Here is a 24045-nt window from a genome sequence, read left to right as displayed (position 1 = left end):
CCACCCTCCGATCCCTCCCCACCAACATCGACCTCAATCCTGCCCCCTTCCCTGCCCAGTTGGGCAGTGCCACCGCATTCCCCCGATCCTAAGACCCACTTGGGACACAGCCCCATTTCCCACCACGGCAGGCGGCACCTCGGGGTGGCACCCGTCTCTGGCTCTGTGGCTCGGAGTCGGGAGGTGAACTGGAGCCTGTTCTCAGTTACTCTCCAAGGCCACGGCTTCGCCCTCCACGGCCAAGGAGAGCTGTCAGGAAGGGAAACTGAGTCGGTTCCCCCGATAAGCAACCCACTAACTAGGTTCGCATGTGGGTACCGTGCTGGAGCCTCAGTCCTGGGAACATCTGCCTCCTTAGCTCCTGGCATAGGGAGGGGACAAGGAATAGGAAAGGAGAGGTCCCCACCCCCCGTCGAGTCATTTCAGGGCCTCCTTCTACCAAACACCAACTGAACGCCCCCTCGTCTCCTCCATTTAAAGCTTCCTATGTTCACCTCACTCCCAGGTGGGAGCCCCTGAGCTGCTCCTCTCCTCTCAGTTCCCCACCCCATTGTTCCTGTTTTTCTCCCTGTGTGTTGTTCCTAAATCCCACTTGACAGTTTCCTGGCAGGCGGCCCAAACTGTGGCCTAAGTGCCCAGACCTTTGGCTGCTTCTCGGAGGAAGTGAGAGAGGAAAAGAGGGGAAGCAAGAGAGGTGGGTGGCTAGGCAACCCACCTCAGCCAGGGAGAGAGGTGGGTGCTTGGGCACAGTGCCCGCGGCTGTTCGTGTGGCGGACGGCACCCAGGCAGGGGGGCTTCCTGACCTCCCTGGGCAGTGAGGGTCCGTCCTACAGTCAGAGACACAGCTTGTCTTTCCTCCTGCCCCCAGCCCGACCTGCAAGAGGTGTCGGGGACCCCCATATCTTCCCCTCTCCTCCCCTACGCTCGACGGGCCCAGCTCCCCACCCCATCCAGAGTTTCTTCCTGTGGAAGCACATCCATCCAGGGTAGGTTCATCCGAGTGTCAGCATTGTACAGGGACAGACAATGGCCCTTATCAGACCGGGGACTCCAGTCCAGAACAGGGAGCAACGAGGCTCGCGGCTGTTTCCTGTTTCCAGGCGGCAGGGGCTTCCGCTGCTGAGATTGGCGGAGGGGGTCCAGTCGGGTCTGGATTAGACATCGCCTGCCCCTCCCCTGAGTCAGACGACTCCCAGTTCAGGGTGGGGGGCAAAGGCGGGGGGGGGGGGGAACAAGGCAGAGAAGGAGGGGCTTAAAGTGGCAGGCAGCTCCCACTTCAGAGTTTCAGAAACAAACTCCAGTCCTTTATTAAATAAGACATAACAAAAAAAAACCTTCCGATGGGTCCTAAATCTTTTGGGCTAGCTGCGCTCCCCCCTTTCCATCAGAAACAGGGAGAAGGCGGTACCTAGCTGTCCGGGGGCAGGGTGAGAAGGGAATGGGAACCCAGGCCTCCTCACTCCCTTATCCATCCGTATCCGGCCCCACCCAGGGAGCGGTGCTGACCAGCTGCCCCAGAACAGGGGGTGGGGCGGCAGTGGCGTGTGTTTGTGTGTGCGCCTGCACACATCTGTACATATTTTTGGGTACATTTGCATAGGTGGGTCTGTGTACTTGTGCCTATGTGGCAGTGTATATGTGTGCATATATATATATACATATAAGCACAACTGCATGCTTATGTCTGCCCCTGGATTTGCATCTGGGTCTTTTTGTGTTTGCATGTGCACATTCATGAATATTTACACCTCTTCCCTAAGTACTAAGGCTAAAGCTAGCAGGTGGTCAAATGGGTCCTCTTCCTGCAGATCTCCTTCCCTTCTACGTAAAGGAGACCCAGGACCTAATGTGGGGGTGGGAGGGTCTTTTCCCTCACACACCCCCCACCCCTCAACTCAGCAGATTCCAGGTGTGAGTCTCCCAGATGAACCTGAAGACCCCACGCATCTGCAGCTGCATCTAATTCTTCCCCCACACCAAGCAAGGCCAGATGGACGGACACAGGGGCAGCCTGGGCCTTGGCCAGCGCAGGAGCGGGGACGGTGGTGAGAGCGAGTGGGGCCAGAGGCAGGTGGAGCGATTGTAGGTGGGACAGATGCCTCCGAGCCCGGAAGATAGCGAATCTGGAACTCGCCAGCTTCCTGAGGTTGCTCCGATGGAGACCCCGGGGGGTGGTGATGCTGGAGTGGGGCAGGAAAGTGTGCACAAGGCGAGTGGAAAAATGACCCAGGCTAGTGGTCATCGCCGGAGGGGAACCCTCAGAGGGAGAAATGCTAATGCCAGAAGACCACTGTGGACCGGTCCTGCCTATTCGGGAGGGGGCCAGAGAGAGCTCCTTATGGGGGACGGGGAGGACACAGAGCTATTGGGACACCCAAGGGGCAGTCACAGACCTGAGGTTGTCAGAGGACAGCAGGAAGGAGGAAGCCACACGTCCAGACGGTCAGAAGCTTTGGCATCACCCCTGCTGCCCACTCAAGTTCGACGCTTGGTGCCAGAGCCGGGGGAGGGGTCTGGGAGTGACGCAGCTGCCCTCTAGAGTCCCTTCCCCCACCTGAGCCCGGTCTCTGGTGCTCTGGCCACGGGGAAGCCACTTGAACAGAGGCTGGAGGAGGCTCCCAGCACCTTTTCCCAAAGCTGAGGCCTGGCCAGCATGGCCCTGTTGAGGAACTCCACCTCTGCCCTCTTTCCCCCCTGTTAGAGAAAGCAAACCCCACACTCGTCTGACCCCCTCACAGAGGGGCACGCAGCTCAGATTCCTTAAGCGAGCCAAAGGGCTTGTGCCAACCGTGCCTTGCCAGCCGCGGATTCCTGTACAAATGTGAGCGGCTCTGCCAGGCCCCCGCACCTCCCACTGGCCTTGAGCCCAGGGACCGGGCAGCAGCAGGAGTGGGCCGAGGCCAGCTGGGACAGAAGCCTCTCGGGGAGACCGGCCCCCCGGGGCTTGTGCCGGGCCAAGGAGGGGCAGACCGAGCCCCCCCCCCCGCCGCCACCCTCTAGCCCCTGGGAACCCTTGCGCTCTGGCCCCCGTCGCCATGCCTGTTGACAAACTAGCTGGATCGATCCAGGTCCTGGAAACCGAGACCTGTGTTTGCCATTGCTCATTCCAGCGGGTGGGAGTTTGGAAACGAGAGGACTGGGTCAGGGGCCACGGGGACCGGGAGGCAGGGAGGCTCTTTGGCTACTCCTCTGCTGGACTGGAAGACTGTCCCTCGGGCTCCAGGCAGGGGCTGAGAGTCCAGAAGGCCCGGAGCCAAGCGGCAGCAGACCCAAGAGGAGGGGGTGCGGTCGTGAGGATCCGGGAGGAGGACACAGGGGAAGTCGCCAGGAGTCCGTCTTCTGAGAAGACGAGCCCCCCGCTCTCCGCCTGGTACCTCGAGGTGATGGGGCCTCCTCCTCCTCTCCCCACAGACACGGCTTGGGGGTGGGGGCTAAGGGGCTCTGTGCTCGATGCGATCCTAGCTCAGAAGTCCACGCTGGCTGAGCTACCAGGTCTCGTCCAGCTCTCCCTCGTGACTTGATAACGCGTCCAGCAGTCCCGGTTGGATCTGAGCGGGGAAGAGGGCAGCAGGCCATCGCTCGATGAAAGAGGCCAGACTGATCCCACACGTGCCCTCTCCTCCCTCCTCCTCACTCCCCTGTGCCCACTGTCTCCCCGGGTCTGATCTCCCTGCCCCCCAAGCCCGACCACCGCCTCGCCTGCGGCCCGCTGCCCTCCAGCTACGGGTGCCCTTACCTGAAAGGACTCACTGATTCCCACCAGTGCCTGCAGGCGGTTGCTATAGTAACCGAGGATGAACTCCCCTCCGCTCTGCGGAATCTCCTTGGCACTGATGTACACCTGTGGGGAGGGAAGGAGAGTTGAAAGTACAAGGGACACAGGCTGGGTGTGTGGGGAAGGGCGCAAAAGCTTGTGTCCAGTGCACCGTTCCCCCCCGACCCAATTCCTACTATTCGCTTTGTTCTAAATTCTTCCCGGCTCTCTCTCTGAGACTGACGATCCCCATGTGCCACCTCCCCCTCCCCCAAGTCCTGATTTCTCCCCTACAAAATGGGTGGGGGAGGAAGGGGAGGGCATCTTTCTTCTTGCTACTTCACCCGACCACCGCCACCGCCTTGGCCTGAGGATACTCAGACCCCTCTAGGAGACCACGGGGGTGCAGAGCTCTGGGGCCCACTGGAGGGTCGGGATCTAGGAGGCCACCCCAGTTTCCTCCATGCCCCCCACGTGATGGAGTATAGCTGTACCTGACTCACACCCTCACTGGAGGAAACCTGGTTGTCCTTGACCCACACATAGGTCACGTAGTCATTCACATGGCGAAACATCACCTGGGGTGGGGAGGAACAGAGAGGATTTAGCATGTGCTGAGGGATGGGTGGGACCCAGAGGTAGCCTCGCCCGTGACCCATCCCCAGATGCCATCCTAGTGCCAGCCACAGAAATGCCGCCCACTTACCTGCTTGCCCCTCACCAAGTCTGGGGGACGAGCCGGGCAGGGGCATCGGAGCAGAGGGCCCCCTCTCCCATCCCCCCACCACTGGGAATGGCGGCCTTTCCCAGGGCTCCTGAGTGGGTTGGCATTTGGGCCAAACCTCCCAAAGTACCTTCAATTCCCTAGCAGCCTCGGGTTGGGAGCAGGAGGCGGGGGGAGGGGAAAAGGACAGGAGGGGCAGATAAGGGGAGGGGGAATGGAATGACTCCCAGGATCACGGCCCCTACCTCCCCCTCCCCCAGCAACCCGAGAAAGCTTTGGAAACTAGCCCTGTCGGGACCTGAGACAGTTCCAGCGGTAGGGAAGCCTGGGAGCTTTCTCTGCCGTCTTCCCAGAGACCTCCTCCCGCCCCACCAACCTCCAGTCCCCTCCCATGGTCCATCTCCTACCTACCCCTACTAGGCTTTATCCCCGGAGTATTACCCTGTATAGCCCAATCCAGTCCCAGGAGTTGCTGATAAAGTTGGGAGTTTCAGAGAAACTGACGATGGCGTCGTGGTCACTGGTCCACTCCCCCTCAGGGTTCAGCGTGATGAGTGGGGCCGATTCCAGGGGCTTCAGCTGGATGGGAAGACAGGAAGCACTTAGTATGCATGCTCTGTGTGCAAGAAGCACCCAATAAATACCAGTGGCTGATCAGGAACAGGTCAACGCTGTTCATTTGCACAATTTGCTTTCCTCCTGTGCCATAGGCCAGCCCGGTCTGACCGCTGGCTGGCAGTGCTACTCTGGGGCTCCTAGGAGGATGGTCCGCCATCCCAAGGGGTGAGGTGGGGAGACAGGAAAGGAGCTCCCTGTGGGCAAAGATTCTGACACCCAGAAAGTCACCGGGGCCTGGCCCTGGGAGAAGCAGCCTACCCGGGTGTTGGCAAGGAGGGGAAACTGCAAGATTGGTGGTGGGGTAGGGAGATGGCGGGCAGGGAATTGGACAGTGGCTTTTGGACATGCACCCTGGGGCCTGGGATTCACTCATGCAAATTCCACACTCATATTTCTCTGGTGGTGACAGAGTCCATCTCCGCCTCCGGGGTACAGGCTGTCCTTAACTACTCTGGGTGACAGAGGTATCAGTATTTTAATAATTGATAGTTGTCAAGTGCTTATTATGTGCCAAGCACCGTACTGAGCACTTGAGTAGATACGAGATAATTAGGTCCCAAATAATCAGGGCTCAAAGTCTAAGTAGGAGGGAGAACACGTATTGAATCTCCATTTTGCAGATGAGGGAACTGAGGTACAGAGAAGTTAAAAGACTTGTCCAAGGTCACAGAGCAAGTAAGTATCAAAACCATGATTAGAACCCAGGTCCTCTGACTCCCCGGCCCGGACTCTTCCCACTAGGGCACGCTGCTTTGGAGGAAGGAAGGAAGGGAAGTCCCTAGCTGGGTATTCCCCTCCGCTTTACCTCCAGGTTAAAAGTCCCGGTGACCGGCTTGTGGTCACTGATGCGATAGCTCATGTGACTGGTGTAGCTGCTCAGCATCACGTGGAACACGTGGTCCGGGTCCCCGGGGAAGGCGGAGGTCAACTGGGTCAGGGGAGGGGGCTTCAGCCGCCAGAGGATCCGGTCGGTCCAGGCGGGTTTACGTTTCTTCCCGCTGGGGGTGTGCCGAGAGGGAAGAGGGTCAGCGCAGGCTGAGAGAATGGGTCCCTACTACCTACCCGGCACTAAGATTGGCTTAGTTGAGTTCATTAGATATTGGGAAGGTTTCTCACCGGGGAGCAGCGTGAGTCAATCAGTCAATTAATCGGTGCTATCTACCAGGCACCTATTGAGTGCAAAGCACTGTACTAAGCCCTTAGAAGAAAGCGACAGAACCCAAAGACACATTCCCTGCCTGTCCATGAGTCGGCTTGTCCCGAGGGAGGCCGGGGGGACACTTCCACCAAGACCCCGGGCACCCTCCAGATGTCCGCCATGACCTTACCCAGCTCAAACCCTCTCGTCCACCTTGGCTTACTCCGTAGGTTGGCCTGGGATTGAACATTCGTTCGACTCCTCTCCCTCGTTAGACTGTAAACTCCTCGAGGGCAGGGCCGGGGACCTTAGCGGGGACCACGAATGCTTTAGGAGTGCCTAAAGGGGGCCCAGGCAGCACTGAAAGGGCCGGGTGACCAAGCGAAGATGGAGCCGCGGGTCTGACCCACCATCCTACCCGCCAAGGCTCGGCTCCAAGGGGAAGTAGAAGCAGCAATGGAGAAGGGAGAAACTGCTACCTCCCCACCACCTAAGAGCCGTTGGATGTCCCAGAAGGGGAAGGTTCGGGGGACTACAGGATGAGGAGGAGGGCTGCGAGCCCTGTGTGGGACAGGAACTGTGTCCCACCTGATGATCTTGTATCTACCCCGGTGCTCAGCACAGTGCTTGGCATTGAATTAGCTCGTAAATACCACAAGAAAAAGAGAAAAAAAAAGGAAAGGAGGAGAGGGAGGAGGTGAAGCAGGGAAGTCAGCCAATCTCACACAGACTGCTTTCAGTTTTCTAGGTCTCAGTCAAATTTCTCCCCAGTCCAGCCCCCTTCCTCTCCGACCCCTCCCTGGATTGGGCCGAACCACAGGCGGTAGCGGCTGCTGGGGGTGGCTGAGGAGAGAAGGCAGACAAACTGACAGAATTCCCTTCTCTCTCCCATGTGACAGAAGAACGAGAATTCCCAAGACCTGATCTGGGACCCAACCCAGAGGAGTGGCAGCCTAACCCAGAATCTCTTATGCTTGGGCAGCAAGACCACGCGGGCATTAGCAGCTCCTTTCGAACTAGCTTGGGCCGGGAGACCAGGCCTCAGGCACGTAAGGACGTGATGAATGATGAAACTTCTATCCCCACGTCCAGACCTGTCCTCACTTCAGGCAACTGTTGCCCAAAGTTCCCCGGAGATCCTCGCTGAAGCACCGGGGGTGGTTCTAGGCCGGTTAAGCACAGTGCCAAGTGCCAGGGTCATAAGATTCCTGGTCTTCGGCAGCGGGGGCCTGGAGTGGACTGGGGTGGGGGTGGGGGAGGTGAGCAATACTACAGAACACGAGGTGCTAAGAAATCTAAGAAATTTCCACAGAAAATCTGAAGGACCTTCAGTCACTTCTGATTTTCCCCCATTTCCCAGGGAATCAACGACTCTGAGGAATGTGGACAATCGCTAAGCAGTTCTAAGCATTTTGCTTCTTACTCAAACCAAAACAGTGTCGACTGTGCCCTGGAAACAAAAAAAGGAGTCAGAGTGGGGTTTCAGCTCACCAAGCCTGGCATTGGAGCTCTAATACTACTAATAAAATAATAATAGTACTTGGTAAGCACTTACTATGTGTCAAGCACTATTCTAAGCACTGGATATATTCAAGCTAATCAGGTTGCCCACAGTCCCCCTGTCCTACATGGGGCTAATGGTCTTAATCCTCAATTTACAGATGAGGTAACTGAGGCACAGAGAGGTGAAGGGACTTGCCCAAGGTCACCCAGCAGACAAGTGGCAGAGCCGGGATTAGAACCCAGGCCTTTCCGGCTCCCAGGCCCATGCCCTATCCACTAGGTCACGCTGCTTCCCAGGGCTCTGGGCCCTGCCCTGGGCAATGCGCTGAGCAATCTGTAGTGGAGGTCAGCCGAAACCCCCTGCCCTGGGGCAGTGCCCTTCTGGACTCCTGGTAGGCAGTCCAGCTGGGACTGGCCAGCCACCTACCCACCCCTTCGCCTTCAGAGACCCTTGAGGCAGACCCAGCCCCCAGGGCCCCCTCCACACATTAACTTCCAAGAGTCGCTTTCTACGCCATTGCCTGATTTCTTCAGGGCAGACAGTCACCTGGGCTCCCTGTCCATCTGTCTGACCGCCCCAGGTCCGGAACGGTGTCTCCCGGCCACGTGCCTCCCTCTGGTGGCACACCCTACCCTGGGGACCATGCTGCCCCAGACCTACCTCCCATCTGCATCTGGGTCTGCCGATCCTTGCCCTCCTTGGGGAGCTTAGGATCTGTCATTCTGGGTCTTCCCCTTGCCCCTCTCTGCCAGGATGATCTCCTGCCTAGCCCGAACGGTGGCCCCACCTTCCATTCTAGGATAAGCAGCATGGCCTAATGGAAAGAGCACAGGCCTAGGAGACAGAGGACCTGGGTTCTAATTCCGGCCCCGCCACTTGCCTGTTGTGTGACCCTGGGCAAGTCACTTCTCTTCCCTGGGCCTCAGTTTCTTCATCTGTAAAATGGGGAATATGACTGCAAGCCCTATGCGGGACATGGATTGTGTCCAACCCGATTTGCCTGTATCGACCTCAACGCTTAGTCCAGTGCCTGGCACACAGTAAGCCCTTAACAAATGCCATCATCACAATCATAATTCTGCCAGGAGGATCTCCACTCTACCAGACACCCCCTTTCCTCCCCACCATCCCCAGGGAGACCACCACTTGGCCCCTTCCTGGGCTTCCCAAAGGTCCCCTGCAGGGAGATATCTGGGTCGCCCACTTCTCCCTCTTCTCTCGTCAGGTGCACAACTGACAGGACTCAGTGGTACGGCCCTCGGGGTCCTTCCTTCCTTCCCTCCTTCCCCCAAACTGCACCCCGGGGCCTCTTTCCAGCTCCTGCCCTGCCTGAGGCCCGGAGCCGGGTCGGGTCCGCTCAGCTGGGGACAAGTCTGGCCCAGCTGAGCCTCTGGGGGGAGAGCCCGGAAAGAGCCCCTGCCATCCCTGCTCCACGCCCAGCAAGCCCAGTCCTGTCCAAGAGAGCTGGCTTCTGAGCACAACCCCTGGAGGGAGGGACAGGAAGAGGGAGGAGATGGGCACTGGGGGGGGTGTGGGGGTGTGGAACGTTAACCCTTTCAGACACCCTCTATTAAATGGCTGCCCCAGGGCACGAGAGTTAGTCACTGGAGCTGGCTAAGAGAGCCATATTATGCCTAAACCTGTGTCTCCCAGGGGTCTGAAAGAGTTAGAGCCCCCCACCTCGGGGGAGCAGACGCTCACTCTCTGAGGGGCTTCCTAAACACAGAGAGGAAGCTGAATAAGCCCAAGCTTAACCAAGCTTGACCCGCCTCCCCTTGCCTCCTCCTCACCGCCCTCCCATCACACTGTAAGGGGCTTGGAGCTCACCCCCGAGTTGGGAATCCAAACATGGCCCTTCTGGTCCCTATCTCAGGCAAAACCCACAACAATCTTCCTTCCTCCCTACTCAAGTCCCAATCCCTGCTCTTCCAGGCCTCTGCTCTACCCACTAAGCCACACTGCTACTCAAGACGGGAACTGTCAAAGAGGGAAACGGAGAGAGAAACGTGCCATCGGTGAATGGGGGAAGTGAGAAGCATCAGCCAAGGGAGGCTCTAGTGGCAGCCATGGGAGAGGAAATGACACTGCCTGGACATCCTCTCTGAGGAGGGCTATTCCTTCCTACTCCCGGACCACCCGAGGGCCAGGCCCTGGCGGAATCCCCGGTGCTGGCTCCGGCCCCGCAGCGAGCTCTCTAGGACAGCATCGCCAGCCCTCCCGCCTGCGTGAGAGCAGGGAGGTGCTTCAGTGAGGTGATGGGTGTTTCTATTACTGCTCCCACTCTATTTTTGACTCGCCTTCCCATTCTGCCCTACCTAATCCCCCCTCATTCATCCCTCCCAACCCCCCGGGTCCCCGCCAACCCTAACCTACCTTCACCCCGGCCACACCCTCACTTCCCATCCTCCTCCCCTTCTCCCCAGCCTTGCTGCACCCAGACCCCCGCTCCGCCAGCCCCACGCTGGTGGCTCCTCACCTGGTGTCGTAGACATCTGAGTTGCGGTCAAATTTGTAAGTTGGCATGAAGTGCAGGGGGCCCTCCTGGAACTCCTGAAGCAGTGAGTCTTTCCTCTTGGCCATGTTAAGCTGTGGGCCGAGAGCAGGCCCTTTCCCCATCAGCCCTCTGCCGACCCCAATGGGGCCTTGGAGGGGGCTCCATCTCCTCTCCCCGGGGTAACCGGCAGCCCGCGGGGAATCCTCATTCATTCATTCATTCAATAGTATTTATTGAGCGCTTACTATGTGCAGAGCACTGTACTAAGCGCTTGGGATGAACAAGTCGGCAACAGATAGAGACAGTCCCTGCCGTTTGACGGGCTTACGGTCTGATCGGGGGAGACGGACAGACAAGAACAATGGCAATAAATAGAGTCAAGGGGAAGAACATCTCGTAAAAACAATGGCAACTAAATAGAATCGAGGCGATGTACAATTCATTAACAAAATAAATAGGGTAACGAAAATATATACAGTTGAGCGGACGAGTACAGTGCTGTGGGGATGGGAAGGGAGAGGTGGAGGAGCAGAGGGAAAAGGGGAAAAAGAGGGTTAAGCTGCGGAGAGGTAAAGGGGGGATGGCAGAGGGAGTAGAGGGAGAAGAGGAGCTCAGTCTGGGAACGCCTCTTGGAGGAGGTGAGTTTTAAGTAGGGTTTTGAAGAGGGAAAGAGAATCAGTTTGGCGGAGGTGAGGAGGGAGGGCGTTCCGGGACCGCGGGAGGACGTGACCCAGGGGTCGACGGCGGGATAGGCGAGACCGAGGGACGGTGAGGAGGTGGGCGGCAGAGGAGCGGAGCGTGCGGGGTGGGTGGTAGAAAGAGAGAAGAGAGGAGAGGTAGGAAGGGGCAAGGTGATGGAGAGCCTCGAAGCCTAGAGTGAGGAGTTTTTGTTTGGAGCGGAGGTTGATAGGCAACCACTGGAGTTGTTTAAGAAGCCTCGAAGCCTCTGGCCATTCAGGAAGGAAGTGGGGGCAAACAGAATGGGCCGGGATCCTAAGCAAAGCTACCATCATCATCATCATCATCATCATGGTCTCCGCTCCCTCCCTCCCCACTTTCCCCCAAAGGGCCGAAGGAGTATGGGAATGGTTAGGGACCCAGGAACTGTGGGAAGTCCCAACCCCTGAGATGATGCAGCTCTGGAGGAGAGGGGCTTTAGACCAGGACTAAAAGGGAAGGGGGCAGAAGCTCCTCGGGGCTCTGAGCCAGGCCCTCAGGCCCGCTGGGAGCAGGGCAAGAAACCAAAGCTGTCAGAGGGCAGATGGCACGGTCTTTCTGGGCTCAATCTTTCTGGATCCTTTCCCCAGTCTCCCGGGATTGGAACGGGTCCCCCGACTCTCGGCTGCTACCTGATCTTTCTCCCACAGCAGGTTGTAGCGGTGACTGCTTATGGACTCGTGGACAAAATGCATGCCGTGGTCTGCGATGCGGAAGTTCAGGTCCCCGAACCAGATGAGGAGGCTTTGTGTGGGGGAAGAGGAGGGAAGAAGGAGTCGGGTTGGATCAGAGGCAGGGAGGCCTGGTAACAAAATTCAGGGACTTCCTCTGCTCTGAACCCAATGCAGTAGCCTCTGACACCAGGCTCCAACCGGGGTCGGCGGGGGGGAGAGATCCCTAGGACGAGGGGTAGGGACCCTGCAGGGGCTCAAAGTCAGCCATAACAACAACAATAACAACATCTGTTACGAGCCAAGCACTGTACTGGATGCTGGGGGAGAGCCGAGATAATCAGGTTGGACCCAGTCCCTGTCTTTTGTGGGGCTCCGTCTACGTAGGAGGGAGAACAGATATTGAATACCCCATTTTACAGGTGAGAAAACTGAAGCCCAGAGAAGTCAAGTGAATCAGAAGCAGGTCCTCTGGCTCCCATGTCTGTGCTCTTTCCGCTAGTCCACGCTGCTTCCTAAACCCAGAGCGGGGTCTGAGCGCCACCAGGAGGAGCAGAGGCAGCAGAGGACAGGAAATGGAGGCCAGAGGGGGGTGGGATCGGCAGCCCACAGGGCTGAGGGCAGTTCAGTCCAGGGCGACCCCTCCCCAGATATCCAGCCGCTGGATGAGCCAGGGACAAACAGCCCCAGGAAGACCAGGCCCGCTGGGCAGAAGAGGACAACCTCACCCCGGGGGAGCTGGGCAATGCTCCAACTGACCGACTGGGGCCGGGGCCCGCAGCCGGCCAGGCCCGGGAGGCTAGAGGAGCTGCCGAGGTGGGGCGGAGAGGCCGTCATCAGGCTGGGAGAGGAACGAGCGCAGGTCTGGGGGTTGGAAGGGGTGGGCTGGGCCAGGCCAGCCCTCCACACTCACTCATGGTCCAGGATGTTGGGTACGTCCTTGCTGGAGAAATCCTGCATCTCCAGGATCCGCTCAAAGGTGTCCAGCCTCTGATCGATGTTGTCCATGTGGGCGGGCAAGTGGCAGTTCATGAGGCAGATGGAGTAGCCGTAGAGACTCATGTGGACGGTGACGCCCCCTTTGTTCCCCTGAAAGAAGCATCGAGCAGGTGGAACTCGGGCCTTCTCCCCGGCCCCCGAGGGACCCCTTCGGCCCACGCCCCGGCCGGCCCCCGAGCCCCGGCCGGCCCCCGAGCCCCGGCCGGCCCCCGAGCCCCGGCTCCCTTACCCAGTAGCCGAAGAGGCCGGTACGGGTATAGTTGGTGTCGATGTTGCGGAGGTAGGGCGCGTGTGCGCACTTGATGAAGACCAGCAGGAGCAGGCCCTGCATGCGGACGGAGGAGATCTGCAGGACGGAGGACCGGGGTTCGTGGGGAGGCTCCTCCGGCCAACTCCGAGGGCCCTCCCTCCGCTTGGTCAACCCAGGGCATCCCGATCACCCTCCCTAAGTCTCCTCTCGGGATGAAATTCCCTAGTTGAGGAGTGTTCAGAGGGGCTCGATATGCCCCACCTCTGACCCCAGAGACCTCAGTTGTGATTGTCAGAAGGACCCATACTAGAGGGTCGAGGGAGGGAGAATCAGTTGCCACCGGTGCTCGTCTGCCCGGCCGGGGCCCCCCGGCCCAGAATCCCTCCACACCAGGGTCCGGCAGTGAGAAGGCCCTGGCTAATGCAGTCTGGACACCGAATGAGGCAATGAGGCAGCAGGGAATAGGAGAGGGGGGTAATGGACCCAAGAGACACTTTACTCCCAGCTCCCCAGAAGCAAGTCCAGCACAGGGAGAGGGAAGTTGGAGGACTTGAAAGGGGAAGAAGCCTACAGAGATGGGAGTGGGAGCCTCGGGCTGGGGGAGACCCTCGGTGGCAGGGATATATATATTGTGTTCTCGCAGTTAGTCTGCTGGTGGTGCAGGGGTGGGAGGCCGGGAGGAGAGAGGGCAGAGGGAGGAACCCAGCCTACGGCCCCCTCCACACCACCCCCGCCGCCCCCACCCGCAGGACCGCTTCTGCAGGCCTCGGCTGGGGGCTGGAGGAAATCCCCTAGGCGGGGAACATCCTGGGGCCTTCCAGGAATTATGAAACCTGATCCCGCCAATGGTAGTGGGGCGGGGGCCCATCAAACGTGCAGCCAGAGGCCTGGGGGGCCTGAGACCCCAAGGTCCAGCAGACCACTCCGCCCTGGCTCTGAAATATCTTCCGGGAGCAGGTGGCGGAGGCCCAGTCGGTGGAGCAGAGCCAAGAACGAGTGTGGGCTGGGCAGGCTTGGTCTGAGAGGCCGGGCTAGCTGCCTCCGCCCCACGAGCACGGGCAGGCAGGGTGGGGCTGGGCGGTCAGCGCCCCGTCCGACGGTCTGGAGGGCTGAGAGTGCGGAGGATCATGGGATGGTTATTTGCCAGCCCCAGAGGCCCCTCGCCCGAAGCCCTATGGCACCAGCGTCCACAGTCCCCTCTTCAATCCTGCAGTGCAGCAGGGAACTTGACTCCGGGTCCAACGCTAGCCCCCTTTCCCGCCCCCAACCTGCCAGAACCAGACCTCTCCAACTCCAGGATCTTGGAGAAACTGATCGCTGGATGGACAACGTGGGCTGGGTCATTATGGGATTGAGACATTGGACCAACAACCATTTCAAATTTGGCTCTCTGTTAGTGGCGGGGGTGTTAAGCCTCCAGAGACCCCAAGTTTCCTGAGAATCCTGGCTCCTTGCCCAAGGGGCAGCCTCTCCTACTGTGCTCAGCCCTCCGGGAAGCTCGAGCACCCGGCCGCTCTCCGCCCATCGCCCGGCCAAAGGGAGCCCCTGGTAGGGCGGGGGCAGCAGACAAAGCAGAGGCCCCCAGACTCCTAGTTGAGCACGAAAACTTCCAGAGGATGCACAGAGGAAACGGAAATGCTTTTCAAACAGAAGGGACAGAAATAGCCTTTGTGACCCTGGACGATACCCACCGCCCGACCGGACAGGAACCCAGAGTGAAGCCTAGAGGCTGGTTGTCCCTGATATCCCTTGGCATCACTGGCAGAATCTTGGACAAAGTTCCTGCTTGGCGTGTAGCCCCAAGCCCTTCAGAGTCCCCCAGAATTGGGGGGTGAGTTGTTGGGGCCCCAGAATCCTTATGGTCCAGTTAGCCCTCTCACCCCCGGCCCCATTCACCCTGGCAACGAGACCCGGGCTGAATGCCCATCTCCTCGCCCGGGGAACTGCCGGGCAGAGAGGGTGCCACGCTCAGCTGACCCAGAAGTTGAGAGGCTGGGTTTCCCGAGGAGGGAAAGATGGAGGAACTCAGGTCACTGACTGTTTCAGATCCAATCACCCACAGGGGCCAGATGGCATCAGGAGACGGTAGGGAACCTCTCCGCCTCCGCCCTCTCGCCAATCCAGTGCTCCCCGGGGGACGGATCACAGAGGGACGCGCGGGGCGGCATCCAGCAGGTACCTTGATAAAGCCCAGAGGAGAGAGGACATCCATGAGGAAGCTGCTCCACGGGTCGTCAAATGCCAGGTCAGTGAGGAAGTTCATGATCCGGGAGTTCACTTCCTGCAAACTGAGCCCTGGAGTCAGAATTCCTCCCTCCCGACCCAGTGGGTCCGGACGGAGGGGTGAGAACAGGTCGGATCCCGGGGCTAGCGGCAATGGGGGATCACGGGTCTCCCCTTCTCTGTGGGTCCCCAACCCTACAATAAGGGCTGAAACTAGGGAAATTGGGCACTTCCGCCCCACAGGGAACCCATGGCACTCTGACTTTGGCCTCAGGGTTCTTTGGGCACACACCAGCCCTCTTAGGGATGCCAACACCTACTCCCTCCACCTCGTTCTCAACTCACTTGCCTTTGACCTCTTGCTCATGTCTCCCCTCCTGCCCTGAACTCACTTCCCCTTCACCTCCGGCTCCTCACTGCTCTCTCCATCTTTACAATACCTGTTCTCCTTCCTACTTAGACCGTGAACCTCATGGGTCAGGGACTCTGTCTGACCTAATTAACCTGTGTCTACTCCAGCGCTTAAAACGATCCTTGAGACATAGTAAGCTCTTAATACCATAATTATTATTATTATTATTGACAGCCCTTCTAAAACTGCATCTCCTCCAAGAAGCCTTCCCCAATTATTTCCCCGAGAAGCAACATGATCTAGTGGGTAGAGCGCGGGCCTGGGAGTCAGCAGAACCTGGGTTCTAATCCCGACTCTGCCACTTGTCTGTTGTGTGACCCTGGGTAAGGCACTTCACTTTTCCATGCCTCGGTTATCTCATTTGTACAATAGGGATTAAGACTGTGAGCCCCAAGTGGGACACGGACTGTGTTCAACCTGATTACCTGAGCTAGTATGGCGCTCTGCACACAGTAAGAGCTTAGTAAATACAACTGAATGAATACCTTGTATCTACTCCAGCGCTTAGAACCGTGCCTGGCACATAGTAAGCGTGCAACAAATACCATTTCAAAAAATAAATTCTCATTCTCCAGCCCCTACTATCACTTCAGCACTACTGTGTCACCTCCGTCGTAAGCTATTCACCGGCTAATCACTTGGGTAGTCTCCTGGGTCCGTCCCTTTATATGCTACCGATTTTCCCTACCCATCATCTGTTATAGTGCCTGCCTCTTTAACTAGATTATACAATACCAGGGGGCAGGGAGCGTGTCCACCAACTCCACTGTACTCTCCCAAGCAACTCAACTGTATTCTCAATATGGCATTCGGCACCGAGGAGGCGCTCAGTAAACAGCATAATCGACAGGTGGATGATTAAGCCCTGAGCTCTCATTTCCCCTAAATAATAACTGTGGTATTTGTTAAGCGCTTATTATGTTCTGGCACCGTACTAAGCGCTGGGGTGGATATAAGTGAGTTGGGGCAGACACAGGCCCTGTCCCACATGGGGCTCACAATCGTCATCCCCATTTTACACAGAGCAGTGAAGTGAGTTGATCACCATCACACCGCAGACAAGTGTCGGAGCCGGGATGGGGACCCAGGTCCTTCCTTCCCTCTGCGTCGATTACGCACTTGGCTGTGAACTCCTCAAGCACTCCGATATTCACTTTGATACGATCCTTTATACTCTACCATTTCCCTTATCTCTAATTGATCTGAAAGCCTGCCTCCCCCTGTAGACCGTAAGCTCCTTACGGGCACGGATTGCGTCTACCAAGTTATCATACTGTACTTCCCCCGGGCCGCTCAGGACAGTGCTCGGCAGTAAACGCCATCGATCGACGGATGGGTGGCCGTGGGGCAGCGGGGGACACTCACCCAATGACATACATGTCCACCCTCGAGTCCGGTCCGTCCAGCTGGAGCAGGGCACTGACGTCCAGAGGGGGGGATGCCGTTCCCACGTTCCAGGTCACCACGTGCAACCTGAGGGGGGAAACCCAGAGTGAGTCTCCTTCCCCCGGGCCCTGGGGCGGGAGCCGGGGCTCCCTGCCTCCGGAGGGGCCGAGCGAGATGGGGGGAAGGCCAGAGGGAGACCTGAAGGGCTGGTAGCTGTCCTTCTGCTTTTCCCCACAGAGGCGGAGAGCCTCATCCAGGGCGCGGGCCATCTCCTCGTGCAGCTCGTCGTCCGAGCCGCCGTCCTCCACGCAGACCAGGAGGCGCTCCACCCGCTGCCGCAGCCGCTCCCGCCCGCCGGACCCCGCGCTGCTCAGGCTGGCGGAACGGCCGCGCGACCAGGCTGGGGGTTCCGGGGCGGGCGGCGTCGGGGCCTGGGCACCGGGGGGACCCGGGCCCGGCTCCATCCGCAGGCCCCCTCAGACTCCTCGGGGCCGAGGGGCAGCTCCACCACCGGGAGCGGGAGAGCCCGGCCGGACAGGCAAGCGGTTCAGCCTTTGGCTTTTCAGCCCCCACGCGCCTCCTAAGAGCCTTAGCGGAACAGGCTGCTGCCACGTGATCTGATTTAAGCGGGCGCAAACACAGCGATGTCTTCTCCCAGCTTCCAGAGTGGGGGCCCCCAGGGCCTTACCTATGTGCATCCCCGCCTCTCTCCCTTCCACTACACTAGCGGGAAGGAGCTGGTGCTGTTGGGAAGGCCAACGCTCGCTGCCCGGGACTATCTCCCTCCAACCCGGCACCTGCCAAAGGTCCCAGCCGGGCAGCAGCAGGGAAGGCGATGGTGTGTTTGCGTGGGTGGGGCACACGGTTCCTTCCTTTGCACCTCGAAGTGGCCGCACGGACAAATGCCACACTTTCCCCATCCTCAGCACCACAGGGGAAGTGTCTCTCTGCTCTCCCTGGGGACATGGCCGGAGGGAGGGCAGTGGTCCCTGCACCATTCAGTACCACACAGGGAGCACGGTGGAAGGCCTGCAACGCAGCTGGGGGCAACAGAGTGTTTATAGCGCTACATCTGTCACATTGTACTCTCCCAAGTGCTTAGTACAGTGCTCTGCACACACTAAGCACTCAGTACATACAGTTGATTTTCCAGAGACCACTAGACTGGTTTTGCTCATTAAAATCAGCCAAGCACAAGGACCAGTCCTGGCCCTCCTTGGGGAACGACTCATCAGTACTATGTATTGAGCACCTGCCGGGTGCCAGGCTCTGTACTATGCACCCCCATTCTCAGCTCCAGAGTTAGCAGCAAATTGACGCTTTTGGCACGCCACGAGTTTGACGATCGGTGAAACTCTTTGTTAATCAGCAGACAGCCCCCCCACATGTTTGGGATTACAAACTGGATGCGGAAACTTTCAATAGGGCTTTCTCTCCGCTGGCTAATCGGGGATTTCTAGAGGGTACAAGCTGCAACCCAGACCTTGAAACCTCTGCACTGATCAGCCCAAGAATGGAAACCAAACTCTTTCCCCTTTAATTCCTCTTAATGCAGGGCTCTACTTAAATCCTGTTCAACGAAGACTCAGATGCCTCTGAAAAGGAGTCCTGGGATTAACCCAGGTCCAGTTCCTACGTCAAGATAATTTCTCCTTTCGGCAGTTGCTAAGGATAGGGCCTCTGCCTTCCCAAAAGGAAGAGGACGATTCCTCTGACCAAGGCTGACTCTACTCAGGATGCTGAGAAGCAGTGTGGCTCAGGGGCAAGGGACCCGGGCTTGGGAGTCAGAGTCGTGGGTTCTAATCCCGGCTCTGCCGCTTGCCAGCTCTGTGACTTTGGGGCAAGTCAACTTCTCTGTGCCTCAGTGACCTCATCTGTAAAATGGGGATTAAAACTGTGAGCCCCACACGGGACAACCTGATCACCTTGTATCCCCCAGCGCTTAGAACAGTGCTTTGCACACAGTATGCGCTTAACAAATACCACCATTTATTTTTTATTTTTTATGTTGGGGCGTGGGCAAAGCTGGCAGTGAGAGACAGAGGCGGTCTTCCCTTCCTTCGCCCAACCCTACTGCTCTAATGTGGGCCCGGGAAGCACTCAAGGATACCGGACAGGGGCAAGATAATACTCTGGTGTCCAAGGAATTGCAGATACCCACGCGGGAATCTCATAGCTACTGCCTGTCTTGGCCTCCCATTCCTGGCTCCCCCTTCTCGGCCCTTCTCCGGGGTAGCGCTGCTCTTAATCCCGAAAAGTCTACGAGCAAGGGACAACCTTCCCAAAGAGAGCTGGCCCCTGCAGAGGCGAGTTTGGGAAGAGCGAGAGGAGGAGGAAGACACTTGGAAGCGAGCGGCCCAGACCCACAGCAGCCCCCTCCCCATCGCACCTGAGCCCGAGAGGTGGCAGGTTGAACAGCTTGGGCTGCCTTTTCCAGTCCATGGCCGCGGGCGGGAGACCTGGTGGGAAGAAGACAGGTCTTAGCTAGTCGGAGTTGGAACCTGAGCAGAAACACCCCCTCAACCTCTCCCTGCTCTCTTCTTCTGGGAGCACCAGGTGCTCTGCGGCTGGGAGCTGGGACAATAATAATAATAGTAATAATAACACCAATAATAATGACGGTATCTGTTCAGTGCTTTCGGTATTCAGCACTGAGAAGCGGCACGGCGTCGTGGATAGAGCACGGGCCTGGGTGTCAGGCAAGGGTTCTAATCCCGGCTCTGCCACGTGTCTGTTGTGTGACCTTGGGCAAGTCACTTCACTTCTCTGGGCCTCAAGTTATCTCATCTGGAAAATGGGGGTTGAGACGGTGAGCCCCACATGGGACAGGGACTGTGTCCAATCCGATTTGCTTGTATCCACCCCAGCGTTTAGTACGGTGCCTGGGGTATATTAAGTTCTTAACAAATACCATTATGATATTATTATTAAGTATTGGATCGATACGACACTATCAGGTCGGACGCAGTTCCCGTCCCACACTAGGCTCCCGGTCTGTGGGGAACCGAGGTCAGCTCCTCCAACGGATTCTGTTGCCGAACTGTACATTCCAAGCCCTTAGTACAGTGCTCTGCACATAGTAAGCGCTCAATAAATAGGAGATAAATAGGAGAAATAGCAGAAAGAGCCCGGGCTGGGGAGTCAGACATCATGGGTTCAAATCCCGGCTCTGCCGCTTGTCAGCTGTGTGACTTTGGGCAAGTCACAACTTCTCTGTGCCTCAGTGACCTCATTTGTAAAATGTCCACGTGAGCCCCACGTGGGACAACGTGATCACCTTGTATCCTCCCAGTGCTTAGAACAGTGCTTGGCACATAGTAAGCGCTTAACAAATGCCATTATTATTATTAAATACTACTGAATGAATCTGGGCAGGGAATGTGTCTCCCAACTCTATTCTACTGTATTTCCCTCAAGCGCTCAGTACAGTCCTCACCACACTGTAAGCGCTCAGTAAAGCCCATTGACTTGGTCAATTTGGGCCTTCGCTCCCCTTCGGACGGCTCCTCCGTTGGGCCCCTTCGGATCGGCCATCCTGCATCTATCAATCCACTGATGTTGGGTGGTATTTACTGAACGCTTACGGTGTGTGCGACACTCTCCTAATAATAATAAGGATGGTGGTATTCGTTAAGTGCTTACGATGTGCCAAGCACTGTTCTAAGTGCTGGGGAGGATAAAAGGGGATCGGGTTGTCCCCCGTGGGGCTCACAGTTTTTCATCCCCATTTTTCAGATGAGGTCACTGAGGCCCAGATAATAATAATCATAATGACGGTATTAGTTAAGCGCTTATTATGTGCCAAGCACTGTTCTAAGCACTGGGGTAGACACAAGGGGATCAGGTTGTCCCCCGTGGGGCTCACAGTTTTTCATCCCCATCTTCCAGATGAGGTCATTGAGGCCGAGAGAATAATAATCATAATGATGGTATCTGCTATGCGCTTACTATGTGCCAAGCACTGCTCTAAGCGCTGGGGGAGCTACAAGCTAATTCGGTTGTCCCACATGGGGCTCCCACCTTTAAACCCCATTTTCCAGATGAGGCAACTGAGGCCCAGAGAAGTGACTGGGCCACAGTCGCCCAGCTGAGAAGTGGTGGAGGCGGGATTCGAACCCATGACCCGCGACTCCCAAGGCCGGGCTCTTCTCTAAGCGCTGGGGCGAGGACAAGGCAGGGTTGGGGAGGGCTTGGGGTTCCCCCCGTCCCAGGGGAAGGACCCCCCCCTCTTTCCCTCTGCCGCCCCCCCCCAGCACGGAGCCCACCCTCGCTCCGGGGGCGGCGCCGGCGGTGTCCTGGGGGGGTCCCCGGCCGGTCCTCGGCCCTCGGCCCTCCGCTCGTTCTTCCGGCTCGGCCCGTCCGGCCTCGGCTTCCGTCGGAGGCGGGCGGGCCTCGCCCCAGCCAGCGGCGCCGCCGGGAGCTCCCATTGGCTGCGCCGCCGAAGGGGGCGGGTCCCAGCGCCGGACGCCTCCCGTTGATTGGCTACTGGGGCGGGGGGGCGGGGCCTAGATGACGACACCACCTACTCCTGGCGCCGGCAGCCATGATGCCTGCCCCGCCCTCCATTACCCAGCATGCCCTTCCCCAAGGACTACAACTCCCAGCAGGCCTCACGGCCGGGGGTGGGGGGTTCGTCAGGCCCCGTTCTTTGGCTAGTTCTCCCCATAACCGTAATTATGGGATTTAATAATCATAAGCAGCCTGGCTCAGTGGAAAGAGCCCGGGCTTGGGAGCAGAGGTCATGGGTTCGAATCCCGGCTCTGCCACTTGTCAGCCGTGTGGCTGTGGGCAAGTCACTGCTCTGAGCCTCAGTGACCTCATCTGCAAAATGGGGATGAAAACCGTGAGCCCCACGTGGGACAACCTGATCACCTTGTATCTCCCAGCGCTTAGAACAGTGCTTTGCACATAGTAAGCGCTTCACCAATGCCACCATTATTTGTGAAGCGCTTACTCTCCCCCGATTAGACTGTGAGCCCATCATTGGTCAGGGATGGTCTCTATCTGTTGCCAAATTATCCACTCCAAGCGCTCAGTACAGTGCTCTGCACATAGTAGGCGCTCAAACAATACTATTGAATGAATGAAAGTGCAGAGCACCGTTCTCAGCGCTGCAGTAGATCCAGGGTCATCAGGCTGTCCCACATGAGGCTCACAGTCTTCATCCCCAATTTACAGATGAGGTCACTGAGGCACCGAGGAGTGAAGTGACTTGCCCAAATAATAATAATTTTGGTATTTGTTAAGCACTTACTATCAGCCGAGCACCGTTCTCAGCGCTGGGGGAGATCCAGGGTCATCGGGTTGTCCCACGTGAGGCTCACAGTCTTCAGCCCCATTTTACAGATGAGGTCACTGAAGCACCGAGAAGTGAAGTGACTTGCCCAGTCACACAGCTGACAAGTGGCAGAGCCGGGATTCGAACCCATGACCTCTGATTCCCAAGCCTGTGCTCTTTCCACTGAGCTACTCTGCCTGTTAAGCGTTTACTATGTGCCAAGCACTGGGGTGGAGACAAGCAAATCGGGTTGGACACAGTCCCTGTCCCTGGTGGGGCTCACAGTCTCAATCCCCATTTTCCAGATGAGGTAACTGAGGCCCAGAGAAGTGAAGTGACTTGCCTAAGGTCACCCAGCAGCTGTGATAATAATAATAATGTTGGTATTTGTTAAGCGCTTACTATGTGCCGAGCACTGTTCTAAGCGCTGGGGTAGACATAGGGGAATCAGGTTGTCCCACGTGGGGCTCACAGTTTTCATCCCCATTTTACAGATGAGGGAACTGAGGCACAGAGAAGTTAAGTGACTTGCCCACAGTCACACAGCCGACAAGTGGCAGAGCTGGGATTCGAACTCATGAGCCCTGACTCCAAAGCCCGTGCTCTTTCCACTGAGCCACGCTGCTTCTCCAAGTGGCAGAGCAGAGATTAGAACCCACGACCTTCTGTCTCCAAGGCCCCTGCTCTATCCACTGCACCATGCCGCTTCTCTAATCCGATCCCCCCCCCCCCAACCTCTCAGCCCCAGCCCCCTTCCCTTCCAGCCTACATCGGGTTCGGGGGTCCCAGGCCCAAGCCCTCTCTTTCCAACCCCCTACCCGCAATCTTGGAAGGAAATTTCTCCGATTGGGAAACCCAGAAAGCAAGTTATTCCGTTGTCAAGGAAGTAAGCGACACTCCCTTTCCACCTCCTCCCAGTCAGGGACAAAAGCTTATGGAGCTGCTCCCTGAACCTGGGCCTGACCCGCTCTCCTCCCTCCCCTGACAGCCCCCTTACATCCTGCTGTGCTCCAGGCCATGATGACCTGCCTAAGGGACCGGGAAGGCTCAGCTTCAGTGCCAGCTCTCCACCCCCTCCGCGGGCAACCTGCCTTCCTCCCTATCCCAGGACTCAGAGTTCAGAGCTCAGGCCAAAAGGAGGCAAAATATGGGAACTTCTCAGTTGATTTCTAGAAATTATGGGGGGAGATGGGCCAGAGTTAAATATAATAATAATAATAATGTCGGTATTTGTTAAGCACTATGTGCAGAGCACCGTTTTAAGCGCTGGGGTAGATACAGAGTAATCAGGTCCCACGTGGGGCTCAGTCTTCAACCCCATTTTACAGATGAGGTAACTGAGGCACAGAGAAGTAAAGTGACTTGCCCACAATCACATAGCTGACAAGCGGCAGAGCCAGGATTCAAACCCATGACCTCTGACTCCCAAGCCCGGGCTCTTTTCACTGAGGCACGCTGCTTCTTTATGGCCTTACTCCCGGAGGGCAGGGTGTTCCTTGGGTTTCCTCCACATCGACATTTACGTTTTGGATTAAATTTCATCCAAATCTAGTAGACATACATCTTAACTCCAAGACCTGAAATTAGGACAGTCTAATTCTTGACCTCCGCCACCTGCCAATCTTTGGAAAGCATAGTGGGGGAAAAAACGGGTCCTCCTCCAACATCTCTACCAGACATCATATGCACATAAGACATGGGAGCGGAGGAGAGAGAGCCGCCAAAGGGGCTTAGATCACAAGATAGATTTCTCTCTCAAGGGTGGATAACTTGCCCCTCCCCTCAAAGAATCTACAATCGTCCCCCCACCCCTGCAGCAAGTGAGACCTGGTTTTATGAGGCTTCTTTCAGTTCCCCTTCCCCGGACTCAACCTTGG

General features: G+C 57.5%; 1 protein-coding gene across 2 annotated transcripts; it reads right to left on the bottom strand.

Annotated features, from left to right (window-relative positions):
- Positions 1–1278: 1278 nt before the first annotated feature.
- On the bottom strand, positions 1279–21249 carry INPP5K (inositol polyphosphate-5-phosphatase K). Of its 2 annotated transcripts, XM_029082329.2 has the most exons (14): positions 21156–21249; positions 19280–19349; positions 16870–16977; positions 15049–15157; positions 12849–12965; positions 12534–12709; positions 11582–11693; positions 10215–10324; positions 7658–7684; positions 5902–6094; positions 4920–5057; positions 4249–4332; positions 3737–3841; positions 1279–3548 (listed from the first exon to the last, which is right to left on the bottom strand). In XM_029082329.2, the coding sequence occupies exons 2-14, from the start codon at positions 19330–19332 to the stop codon at positions 3486–3488; spliced, it is 1395 nt and encodes a 464-aa protein (XP_028938162.1). In that variant the 5' UTR covers positions 19333–19349; positions 21156–21249; the 3' UTR covers positions 1279–3485. The 2 variants fall into 2 exon arrangements, with proteins under 2 accessions (XP_028938162.1, XP_028938163.1); XM_029082330.2 differs by lacking the exon at positions 7658–7684.
- Positions 21250–24045: the final 2796 nt, after the last annotated feature.

Source organism: Ornithorhynchus anatinus, chromosome 17, assembly GCF_004115215.2.
Source record: "Ornithorhynchus anatinus isolate Pmale09 chromosome 17, mOrnAna1.pri.v4, whole genome shotgun sequence".
Lineage (NCBI taxonomy): Eukaryota > Metazoa > Chordata > Mammalia > Monotremata > Ornithorhynchidae > Ornithorhynchus > Ornithorhynchus anatinus.
Note: the sequence above shows the minus strand (reverse complement) of the source record. Positions and strands in the feature narration are given on the sequence as shown.